The sequence below is a fragment of the Dermacentor andersoni genome, chromosome 2, assembly GCF_023375885.2.
Source record: "Dermacentor andersoni chromosome 2, qqDerAnde1_hic_scaffold, whole genome shotgun sequence".
Taxonomy (NCBI): Eukaryota; Metazoa; Arthropoda; class Arachnida; order Ixodida; family Ixodidae; genus Dermacentor; species Dermacentor andersoni.
The window spans coordinates 60098741-60111139 of record NC_092815.1 but is presented as its reverse complement, the minus strand read 5'-3'; the positions used below and the strand labels follow the sequence as shown (position 1 = coordinate 60111139).

Sequence of the window (12399 nt, the reverse complement as noted above, 5' to 3'; positions counted from 1 at the left end):
CCCCTTATAGTAATTCAGAATGTCTGAGTAGCTTGGGTTGACTGGTATGGGTTCCTCAGGGTCGGTGCTTGTGGCCGCTCGGTTTGTGTGCTCTCGAGCTGCCTTGTCCGCCCTTAGGTTCCCTTCTATTCCAGCGTGTCCCGGTACCCAGAAAATTGTATGCCTGACTTTGTTGTTAGCCCTGCAGGAGCGGAGGATGTGAAGCGCCTTGCGTCCTATTCTGCCGTTCATGTAATTCCGACACGTAGCTTGCGAGTCGGTGAGTATCGTTAAAGACTTTTCGGATCGGTAGCCCTCCACTGCCGCTAGAGCTACGGCTATTTCCTCAGCCTCCGTTACCGAGCAGTGCTTCATTGACGCGCTGCTGATCTCTTTGTAGTCCTGGCTCATCACTATCGCAGCTGTCTTTACTATGTTTGTGCCTCTTTGCTTGGCGTATACTGCAGCATCTGTGTATACTGTTGTGTTTTTTGTGGCCAGGTACTTTTCGACGTATTTCGCCCTTGCGTCCCTTCGCGCCGTGTGGAGGTTTGGGTCCATGTTTTTGGGTAGGGGGCTAGCAGTGTATGTTTTCCGATATTCATCAGGAATCCCCTCCGTTCTTTGGGTTTCTTTGAATGATTCCGCGAAGCCTAGCCTTATTAGCAGTTCCCTTCCCGTTTTGGTCTGCTGGAGTCTCATGAGCTGTGCGATACTTTGGGCTTCTTTTAGTTCTTCGAAGGTGTTGCTTAAACTTCGTGAGTGAAAATTTTCGCATATATTTAGGTATATGTATTTGCCATGACTTGCTATATGATATGCGGTATATGCAAGTTATATTCCCACACCATTCTATCAATAAGGTTTCTCATACCTTTTCTTACATTCTTGACATACTTATTAGCGGGAATTTCGAGAATGACAACCCACGAACAATTGTCATGAAAGAAAACACCAGCAGCCCATGTCTTCCATGTTAAATATTCTGAGACATAAATAATGAAAGAGCGAAACAATAACAGAAACCTGAAGGTGATGTTTTTTTTTTTTTTTGGCTCAGCTGTGCACAACCTTCGGGATGGGCCCACGTAAGAGGCCGCGTTTCTACCAGAAAGGTCGCCTTCGGGCTTAGTGTTCACCGACAGCGTTTACCGGTAAACATTACGGTTACGTAAGCTGCAGTTGCCGCGTAGCATGAGAAGCAGTCAAGGATCTTTGAATGCTATCGCATTTCACTCTTAAAGGAGAAGCTTAAGCACCCTCCATTTTTTTTATAACTAGCGATGAAGTTCGAAGGGCTGTGTAAGGCATGATCCGGGGAAAAGTTGCAGAAGATGGAATAACAGTCGAGTCAATCAAAGATGGGGGGAATGTTATCCTTGGAAAGCTTGCGGAGTGGGGGAGTGGGGGGGGGGGGGGGCTTAATACGCACTACCTGACGACTTCAAGTGCAACAGAGAGCTGGAAGAAAGTCAACATTACACTAATCCATAAGGAGGGAGGCATTAAAGAATTGAATGATAAGTGCACTTGATGGCGGCAGAAAATTAGGTGGTGTGATTTCAATTAAGAAAATGTGGAGGCGCATGTTGTGATCAGCTATGACAAGACAGGGGTTTTCGGAGGTCGCTGGACATCAAGATAGACTGATGATAATGATGATGATGATTTCTTTTACGACAGCAAAATGGCGTTAGCACCGCCACTCACAGTATCTTAACAGGCTGAGAAGCCGCTGACAAAGCGGTGAATAAGCTGTGGCCGTTTCACTTGCGAATGTTCGCCGAGCTGCAATCTTTGCACAGTAGACGAGTATAGATAACAGCATTGTGTGAGGAGTGTCTGTCACCTTATCTCAAAGTTATCGCAGCTATTCTGATGGCAACGGGGGCCATGCTTGGTGACGCTAAGGGGACATAAACATTTTGCAAGAAAAGGTCATCCGCATAGGAACGAGACATTGCACAGAGTCAGCGGTGCTCGCCGGAAGACCTTCTCTTTCGGGTGCGTATAACAACACTGAGGCATCTCTTGCACCATTCGGAATGCTCCACAGCGCTGCTTTTTATGTTGCAATACTGCCGACATTGAGGCCTGTTGTTTAACAGACTGCTTGAGAGATTCATTGAAATGCTTTATTGTACTTTTTAATGGATACCGGATAATAATTAAGGCATTTAATTTATGTGAGAGGCAAAATACTTATTAAAAGCAAATACGTTTTTAATGCGCGCTGTTTTCCCACTCGCTTTTCAGCTGACTACTGAGTGCGAAAATCCCGTTGCAGTACACAGTTGCAGATGGTAATCTGTATTATGGGTGCCAGAGTACTTCTCAGGAACCTATCAAAAGATTAAGTCACATTTATATAATTTGATTCAAACGATGTGTTTCATTAGGCACCTAGGCAACCTAGGGTGAAGCCTTTTGTGCTCGCAGCAGCTGGATAGTATCTTTAGGGGACCATGGCATTGAGTTCCTTTAGGCAATTGAAGCAGGTCATGAGCCTGAGCTGACGCGATAACCGCGAGAAGTTCATTGCGAAGTAGGTGTGCCGCTGTCAATAAGGACAGTGTTATGCTGTGGTTCTATTCCTTTTATACAATCCTTGCAGTAATCCCACGAAGCAGCGTGTCAGAGTTTTCTATAAAGTAGGATCTTGTTAAACGGAACCTCGAGGGACTGTACAGAGGAATTCCGTTTTCTGAGAGAGATGTGCGGAGGTGTAACACCATGCGCCATAAACCCTTTTACCAAGGTTAGATATGTTAAGGATGAAAACGATTTCTGGATTGTGTAGGCTTCACTAGTTATGATTTAGAGGAGGCACCGGTGACGTATCAAAGCAGTGTGCATGTGTACTTTGTGTGCCTCCTTTGTCTCGATCGGTTCACGCGCTGTAGCCTTCCACTATGTTCACCCAAGAAGCCCAACTAGTTACTCGGCTCAAAACATCGCTCTTTGTGCTCGACTCGCTGGCTCAATTAGTACGAGGTAGTGCTGCGGGATTTCAACAATAATCGAACAGCGCGCTGTAAGATCTCCAAAATTTCAGTCGTTCTAATTTCGGCCATTTATGGGGTGAGGGGGGGGCCCACGCCAAACTCACCGGTGTGCACATGCTATCCCTTACATATCTATCAAACTTTTAGCTTGCTTGAGTCATTGCCACTGTTTCTTTAGGGAAGGCTTTCTGCATGACGACAATCGTCGCAAAATAAACATGCGATTATGGCTTTTTCTATAAAAAGAAAAGGAGAAAGGAATACTTAGAGCTTGCTTCTTTTCTTCTGAGCACACATTTGGGAATATTTTGGTTCCGATTAATGAAAAATTTCTTTTTTTGTGTTATCCAAATAGAAAACCAACCAATACACAGGCAGTTGTTCCGTTTAAGCAATTTCCGTTTAACGAGGTTCTACTGGACATGCATGATACAGCTTGCTATACGCGCTAGTTATGACTCATGGATTAGTTTGAAGATCCGGAAAGCAGAGCTACTAAAAGACAAAATTTACGGTGATATCTTATACTGACAGATTTTTTACTTTAGTTGAAGTTGAATTAGCTTGCGAGAGGATGAGGAGGAAATAAAGAGAGAAGGCAGAGAGGTAGAACCTGCTCAACAGGAAAGTAAGGTAGAGAACAGTAACTAATCACTTTCTTTATTGAGAAGTGATTAAAAGACAAGTTCGCATCTTTCTTGCACCGGCTACTCCTCTTGAAAAGGCAAGCAAAACTAATGAATGCGTATTTTTGAGGTGCTGACATCTTGATATATAACCATTACGTCTCTTCCATTTGTTTCACACCGTCAGCAAAAAAAAAAAGACAGACAAGATACAAACAGAAACAACAATACAACCTTCAGAGTGATAGCCAGGGTGGCTCATAGTGCAGGAGGGGCCTTCTCCATTCCACTTTCTTTCAAAGCAACGCATGCCACAGGTGAAGTAAGGTGTCCTCCCATATCTCGAGAGATACATAGCTTAATTGGAGTTGCCAGAACTACAGTCAATTGAACATAAAGTTTAAAATGATAATTCGATATTTTTATAATGGTCAGCCACTTTGTTTTTGCTCGTTCCAATCTCCGCATTACAACTATCACGTCAGGCCTTTTTTCAGGGAACAATGGACTTCACGCGAGCTCCCGTGTACCAGGTGATCGACGGTCTGAAGTATTGTAAAGTGTACATGCCGGAGCACGTGCGTGCTGTCCGAGCCTACACGCCCCAAGATGACGACCTAGTCTTGGTGTCCTACCTGAAGTGCGGAAACAACTGGCTGGAGCAGATCGTCCAGCTTATTCTGCACGGGTAAATAGGGTGACTTAAGTCATACTTGCCCGAGCACCTCGTGGGAAAAATGCTGTCCGCGAGTAGCCAAGGTCTCATTTATGCCTGCAGACGCTGTCCTAGTCCTCCGCAAAATTATTTGCAGCTTTGCACGGAATGTTGGGCACTGTCGGTCTGGTATGCCTTCATTACTTCCGTATATCAGCTCAAATTGAGCTTGTTTGTTTTCTTTTGAAAGAAATCAAAAAAGAAATGTGCGAAGAACGACTTGTTAACCTTAGTTCCTTTTATTTAAAAAAGAATCCATTTATTCTAGCGAGGAAAAGTTATACCAACCTTGATATGCTCCTATTTCACAGTAATATGGTGCCTTTTTTCTCTGCCTTGAATGGTGCTGAGCAGAAACTGCGCGAGCTGCATTCACAAAATTTAGTTCTGGGATTTTATGTGCGGAAACTATCGTCTGATTGTGAGGCGCACCATATAGAGGAGGAGAGGGGGGGGGGGGGGGGGCTCTGCAATAATTTTTACCCCTGGGACTCATTTAAATAACGTATATTCAATGCAGACAAAAACCAGCGTTATTGCAATGTGCCACCATTGAAATGCGCCACCACAGCCGGGATTGAACCCATGACCTCAGCAGCGCAACGCAATAGCCACTAGGTCACCGCAACGGGTGTAAGAGCATCGCGGCATGGTCGCATTCTTTTCTTCTTATGTCATAATTAAACAGCACTGCTTTTTTCGGTGCCTGAAACGTTGGGTACGAACTTCGTAAAGCCACTTAGATTCAGAGTTATTGGAGTCATCAAAGAGGGAAGTTAGTTGAGCAATAATTATTACAATGATCAGAGTTATTGAATATTGAACTGTGTGGCACAGTAAGTCTAAGTATGAGTCTTGGAAACATGCCAAACATTTGTGTCCGCCTTTACAGATGTTCCGACCTTTTTTGAGTTGTTTGTAGCGAGTAATGCCATCAAATTTTTAGCCCCTAGTAGCCAGTCGACAATTTTCGGTCGACGACATATAATTTAGTGCATTTTTGCTGAAGATAGCACGCCTTCTGCGTCAACGTGATCAATTAGCAATTTTAAGAAATGTAACAGCACTAATATTTATGAGTTTACCATAGTTATTTTCGTCTTCAGGTGTTTTCGTTTCAGAGAAAATTGTGGAAGCTATGCTTAGCGTTCATTTAGTTAGCCGAGCTGTCACTACAGAGGCATAGTTGTGCAATTTCCGAAAACAATGTTTTGCATAGTAGTATTTTAACACGAACCTTTCTTTTCAGATTTACGGAAATAGAAAAAGTAGAGTAAAGGTGTCGTGAGAGAGTGAAAAAGTCTGAGAAATCAATTATTTGGATACCCAAATAGTGGAGGAACGTACATGAAAGGAAAAGTTATCATCTTCCTGACTGTAGCACGAAACTACGAAGGAAACTCTTAAAGGTTTCAAAGAAAGAAAGTTCCGCAGTCGTAGACGAAGATGAAGACCCAGAACAAGACAAATTTTTCTTCGGCAGCGTAGTTTTTTTTTTTTCTCAGAAACCCATACTTTCATGCTACAGTCGGATGGATGACAATTTTCCCTTTGAGTGACCAAATCTCGTCAGAATATAAGAATAAAAGAAAACCTACCGGTAATGTTTGTAACGGTTGGTAAGAGTGCGTCAACTTACGGAGTGATGCATTTACTTCACCTCGTTGCGTAGAAAACTTAAATGTGTATCTTGCTTCATTTCCTTCCCCACTGCATAGCGGAGAAAGCGCTGCAAACTATGCCGAGTTTCACCGGTGGTGTCCTTATCCGGAGCTGTATGGCTTGCGCTACCTCGACGAGATGGAACCGCCGCGTTTCTTCAAAACGCACTTCCGCTACGAACACCAGCTGAAGAACCCCAAGGCGAAATTTGTATACTTGGCTCGCAATCCGCTGGACGTCTGCACTTCGTTCTACTACTACGTGCTCAAAGGTCCGCAGTACGACTTCAAAGACTGCAGCTTCAACGATTTTGTCGAAGCCTTTGTGAGCGGTGAGGTAGACCGCGGGGACTACTTAGATCACCTGCTCTCCTGGTACCCACACCGGCACGAACAAAATGTTCTCTTTATAACTTTCGAGCAACTGAAACAAGATTTCAGGGGCACCGTCCTGTCTCTGGCAAGTTTCATGGGTGAGAAGTACAGGCAGCTGCTAGCTAATGACCAGGACGTTTACCGGATGGTTGTCGAAAAAAGCAATCTTTCTTTCATGTCGAAGCTCTGTTCTGTCGATAAGGACATCATCGCGATGCTGACCGAAAAGGACGAGCCCTTCTTAGACGCCAGTCGACGCTTCAACGCTATGAACCGCGATAGGATCGAAGGCCCGGTCATAGTAAGAAAAGGCATTGTCGGTGATTGGAAAAATCACTTCACGAATCGTCATCTCGGTCTGGTGCGTCAGTGGATCGAGAAGAAGGGGGCTGCTCAAGTTATTCGGGAGATATGGGGAGATTTAGATCTTGGGGGAATTGTATAACGTTGAACTACTTAACTGCCCCATGTCAGTTGTAACGCATAGGTAAATAATTTGTGACGAGCGTTGCACTAGTATTTCTGAATATACTTGAATTCTCCTTTCGGCTATACCAACGTGAATGATTCCACACTTTGTGGTCACAGCTGTGGTGTGGTTTACATAGAAAATGTTCGTCGATACATGTTTCTACAAGATGTCAATTTTAGTGCGAAAAGTTAATTGTCTTTTCAAGAGCGCGATAGGATAATGTAACGGCAATGTTCCTATTCTCTTCCTTTCGCTCTTCGTCAGTAGTCCTAACGACTATCTGGCAGTTGTAACCGGTATCGGAAGGTCTTGAGCGGTGTACGATAAAAAGGGAATAGAATTGGGCGAAATAAATCACCATTTCATACGGCCCCTAGTTTCGTTCTGAATGATCACATAACTATTTGCACTGGCGCAGCTAATAAACTATTCCTACGACCACTAACGTGTTTTTACAGCGGTGCTTTTATACGCTAGGTAATGGCGGCTTGTGTGCGTAGGCAAAAAAGATGGCGGCCACCCCAGAGCTAAAACAGCTAAAGCATAAAGCAAAAGCGTATCGCCGGATATGCCACAGCGGCGTTTAATCGAGAGAAATGTCAAAACGTATTGTAATAAAGAAATAATTTAAACCGGAATAGACACTGTTTAGTATTAATTGTGGTTTGACGTCGCATGATCTATAGGCAAACTACCGTTACCTTAGCTCAGCGCCCTTTCACCCGCGCAATAGGTAGGCCGCGGGCGGTGAGTACTGCGGAAGAACAGCGCCCCTACGACGGACACTGTCGTGAACAGGAGCGGGAATGAGCGCGGTAACGGCAGGTGGCACGTAATACGAGCGAAGGTCGAGCCGAAAACGCCAAGCATATGCACCATGGTTGGGTCATCCATACCGATTCTACTCCCATCTTAATTCTGGGTGATTGCCACATAGACAAGTGTCGGCCAGACGGAAAGTGGTTCGTGGCGTTTCTCTTAGAATGGTGTGGCATTCATTATTACACAAACATCAGTGTGCCCACGACGCGTCATCGGCCGTGTATACACTACACATTGGCCAAGAAACTTTCCAGTATTGCCACAGAGCCACTGGCCATATATTATAACGATCATAAAGCGATAGTCACCTTCCTGACCAAATAATCAATTAAAAAGTTAATTTCTTTTGTTAACCTTCTTATTTAACAAAAGAAAACAAAAGAAGGTTCAAAGTAAAAAAGGCGTTGAGTATGCAATTTAATCAAACAACAAATAAATCGCGAAAGTACGAAATTCATTGTGGTATGTGTCTGTTATTTTCACTGAACATATTTATTATCCACATATTTCTCGCCATATATACAGCTCCGCTGGTGATCCACTTTCACAGAGTGGAATGACTCTGAATTTTCTAACGACGCCTTATCAACGACTGCAAAGCGACGATGACGACAACAGAAAGAGCAACAAGATCCGTGCGGGTATCAAACTACATGTCGAACGACAGCTGGAGGAACCATAGTTTATCTTATTTGATTTTAAGGGACACTAAATCTCAAAGCTGAATTAGTTTAGCTTATTAAATAATTATTTCAAATTTCTGTTTTCACTTATTCGGCAGAAAACCGATCAATGCCAAACTTCCCTTTCTTCGATTTCATGCTAAAATTTCAGCGCTAGATCGTCACTATATGAAGTTTCGACATTGTTTCGGTGACGTTTCTTTTGTGAGTATGCAAAGTTTCTATATGGCGCACAGGGCGTTAAACGTTTAAAAGCTTCTAGGGCCGCCTATTCGCAAGCGAGGACTTTGCAGAGAGTAATCAAAATTTTCTGCAGCTTCATGTCCCTGCCTATCTTTTTTTACAAGCACCATATTAGGCGTATGAAAGTGTATGACCAGTTGCGCTATTGTTGACTGCTCTCGATGTCGCAGTCGAACGTCTCTCATGCTCGAGACCCACATTGGCAAAGCAGATACATTTCAGACATGTGACCCGTCTAACATTTGTGACTGTTTGAAACCAAACTGTTTGGCGGGCCGGTACTCTTTCCATTGCTTTGTGGCGTGGCTTCTTTCGCTCTGTCTGTGTTCGTTTTGTGCACGGCTCATCTTCACGAGCCATTGCGAGCCGCTGTTGATTTCCAATACAGCGTACCTTTCTACGCATTTGCTGGGATACGGAGCAAAGTCGCGATACCGTTTATGACGTCCACCTCTTATCGCGAAGCTATTAAAGACGAGACATAGATATATATCTGTTTCCTCCAACGAGATTAAACCATGTGAACCCTTCGTGAATGCGACAAAACAAAGCAAAAACAGACTGCCTCGAACAGCTTCATTGAGCTTCGCGTCTGTGGATGTCCACCGTGAAGGCATACTTGAAAACGTACGTATTGGTTGAAATTTGGAACGAGATTAAAATATCGGCATAATTTGTGCACATGCACTTAATTGCAAATATCCATAATATAGGAACATGTCATTTCGTAGATATTAGGAACAGACCGCCTCGCACCGGTGATGCTTTTGCAGTAGTCATGCCCAATGTCTGAAACGACTTTGAGCCCAGAATCGAGGCTCGAAGACGTTTCAGACATTGTGCATGACTACTGTATTCGATTCACTGAACCACTTTATCGTTTGTTCAGTACTATTGTGCGTTATTGAATGGAATTGCTCTGACGCCCACTGAATATCGTAGGCAACACAGGGACCCGCCAGAGCTAATTTCAATAGCTTATCAACAGTTGATTTGTTACCTGCCGCCCGTATGCCACAGTGAACATGGCAATCAGCTGGAAAGTTGTCATGGTTGAAAACATGTTGGGCCTTGCATACCACATCATTCTTACAGTAACTAACTTAAAAGTACGCAATTTTCTTTGTGCATTATGTGAAATCAATGAACTGAACTGAACTGAAATGGTGCGTGTATGCTTGCGTGCTTGCGTGCATGCGTGGCGAGTGATCCGTGTGTGTGTGTGTGCTGGGGCTCTAAAGTAGCTAAGTAAGTGTGTTGTGTCTACCTGGATTTATCATGTCTTGTATTTTTTTTTGCTGCTCATATAGAGGACAAAGATAAGTGTGATAAATGTCATACAACACGCGTCGTACGGCAAGGTCTTTTTTCTAATACAGAAGGCTACCCTCTCGGGCTCCAATGGGTATACCTTTGAACGTGAAGGCAGTCTTCACTTATTAGTATCTGGTAAATGGTGCCTGTCGTATCTGAGACCAATAGCCTTCCGCACAAGTATATTTACAGAAGATAGCAGTACTATAGAACGGGACCCTGCTACTCGCGACTATTCACCATTCAACATGAATATTTGCCGTCTTTTTTTTCTTGTCCGTCATATAATAATTGGTAGCGCATCCATTCTTTGGAGACGATTGACGACATTAATGCGATTAACATTATTTCTTATGCTGGGTGTGTAATTGATGATGACATGTTTTATACGTGACGATTATTATTACGGTGATTATTGTGATGACGGAAGTTACAATACGGATACACAGAGTTGTCATATGTACGCACAAACTTAGAGCGAGTATATATATATATATATATATATATATATATATATATATATATATATATATATATATATATATATATATATATATATTAACAATACATCGTTTTGTGCATGCAAGCACAAGAGTAACTGGAACGTCAGCGCATTTATACGCCATGTTCGAGAATTAATATCTCGAAATTGGTGTCATCCTGAGAATTCGTCCTGAGCCTTCCGAACTCCATGGCTAGTATCTGTAAATTGCTATAAATTTGTAATATGGCCGATATGGCAATTAGCTATAAAAATAATTAGTGATTTTTTGTTAGTTCCTTGATTATGCATTTGAATTTTTTGTGCAAGTAGTGTCCGCCGCTTCGAGTACACCACGTCATGAACTAGAATTGTGCTATCTGCAACAGGCAACCTTTAAGAATTTTTGAAAATGTTAGCTGAAACAGGGTGTCCCACTTGAGTTAAGTTTTTTTAAAATGAAAGGTGCATCGGAAGCAAATTGAACTGAACGCATACTATTCGCACTGGCCTATAGTAACTCAGGCAATTTTTTGTTTGCCCCGTAACTCAACAATTAATTAAGTTTAATTACCCAGCTTTTTAATTATTGGCTTAGTACCCCAAGTATGATACACATGTTTGCAGAGCACCTTCAGAAACCATCAATCGAGTTATTTCCTGTACGATACGTCTCACGCAGTCCTTTTTGCCGGGTTGTAAAGAAAGCCCGCGAAATATGAAAGAAAGAACAGCCACTTGACTGAGCGGTTGCGCAGTGGTATCCTGCTGCTCTCAAGCGCGCGTTCGGTGAACAAGGCCGGCTCTCGTCGGATGACGGCGCCAATGCATGCTGCTGGCTTAAAGCTGCCGATGAGATAGAGAACGCCCTGCCGCTTCCCCGTCGCCGGTCAGAGTTACTGTATATACTGACTCCAGAGGACAACTTACCCATAGGGCCCATGCATTGAAATCAGGAACCGATAGCTTCTAGGAGTTAGCAGCGTAGCCCACGTAGCAGCCTCTCGCTTTTAGTGTCGTGATGTGAGGTGCGTGCAGCCGTGTGTTTGGGCTTTAAAGTTGGTTCTTTGTTCTATGTTGCGGGATGGTGTGGGTGTGGTCGATGTTGGCCGCGCAGGTGGCAGTTATGCAACCGAAGGATGATCCTGTTTAAGTTTCCGGTGGTATGCGGTTTTCAGTGGTCACGCCTGTTGCAGGAGTGTCACTCGACGAGGTTACGAGTTAGGAGGTCGAAGCTGTGGTCAGATTCCTCGTTCGCGTTCCGTAATTCTCTTCGCACAGGCGCGGTATGTTTCAGAAACTGCTGGGCGCTTTTTTCGTTCCAGTGTGCTTTTCTCGTCGCGAAGATAGATCGGGTTTTTTTTTACAAATACTGATCCAGCTGTAGGGCACATGTAACCGACAAACGGAAGTCTCAGGAGAGCAACTGAGATTCAAATAAAGCAGACGGCGCAGCAGCTCCAGGGACCTCAAGGGACAGTGGGGACAGCTATGCGTTCTTAAATGAAAAAGCAGAAGGTGACCAGTACTTGTTTTGACCTCTTTCAATAGTAACTGCGCTGGCGACATTGACCAGTAGCAACCGGGCCGCGCCCTAGCAGTTCCCATATTTTCGGGCCAGCTTTTCCTCTAGAGTTGGTTATATTAACTCTATGCCAGTCACGATGCAGCCGACCTTGTTAACCGAACGCACGCTTGAGAGCAGCACGATACTACTGCGCAACCGCTCCATCACGTGAATTTTTTTCTTATTTCGTGAGCTTTATTTGCAACCCCGAAAAAAGGACTACGTGAGACGTATCGTACAGGAAGTAAGTCAATCGGTGGTTTCTGAAGGTGCTCTTCAAATATTTGTATCATACTCGGGGGTCCTCAGCCAATAACTAAAAAGTTGGATAATTAAACTTAATTAGTGAGTTACGGGGAAAACAAAAAAATTGCCTGAGTTACTATAGGTCAGTGCAAATAGTATGCATTTGGTTCAATTCGCTTCCGACGCGCCTTTCATTTTTAAAATCTTGGC

At 43.7% G+C, this 12399-nt stretch overlaps 1 protein-coding gene across 1 annotated transcript; it reads left to right on the top strand.

Annotated features, from left to right (window-relative positions):
* The first annotated feature begins 1895 nt into the window (after positions 1-1895).
* LOC126542233 (sulfotransferase ssu-1-like) lies at positions 1896-8112 on the top strand. Its single transcript, XM_050189200.3, has 3 exons — positions 1896-1983; positions 4108-4298; positions 6044-8112. The coding sequence occupies exons 2-3, from the start codon at positions 4114-4116 to the stop codon at positions 6804-6806; spliced, it is 948 nt and encodes a 315-aa protein (XP_050045157.2). The 5' UTR covers positions 1896-1983; positions 4108-4113; the 3' UTR covers positions 6807-8112.
* The last annotated feature ends 4287 nt before the right edge of the window (positions 8113-12399 follow it).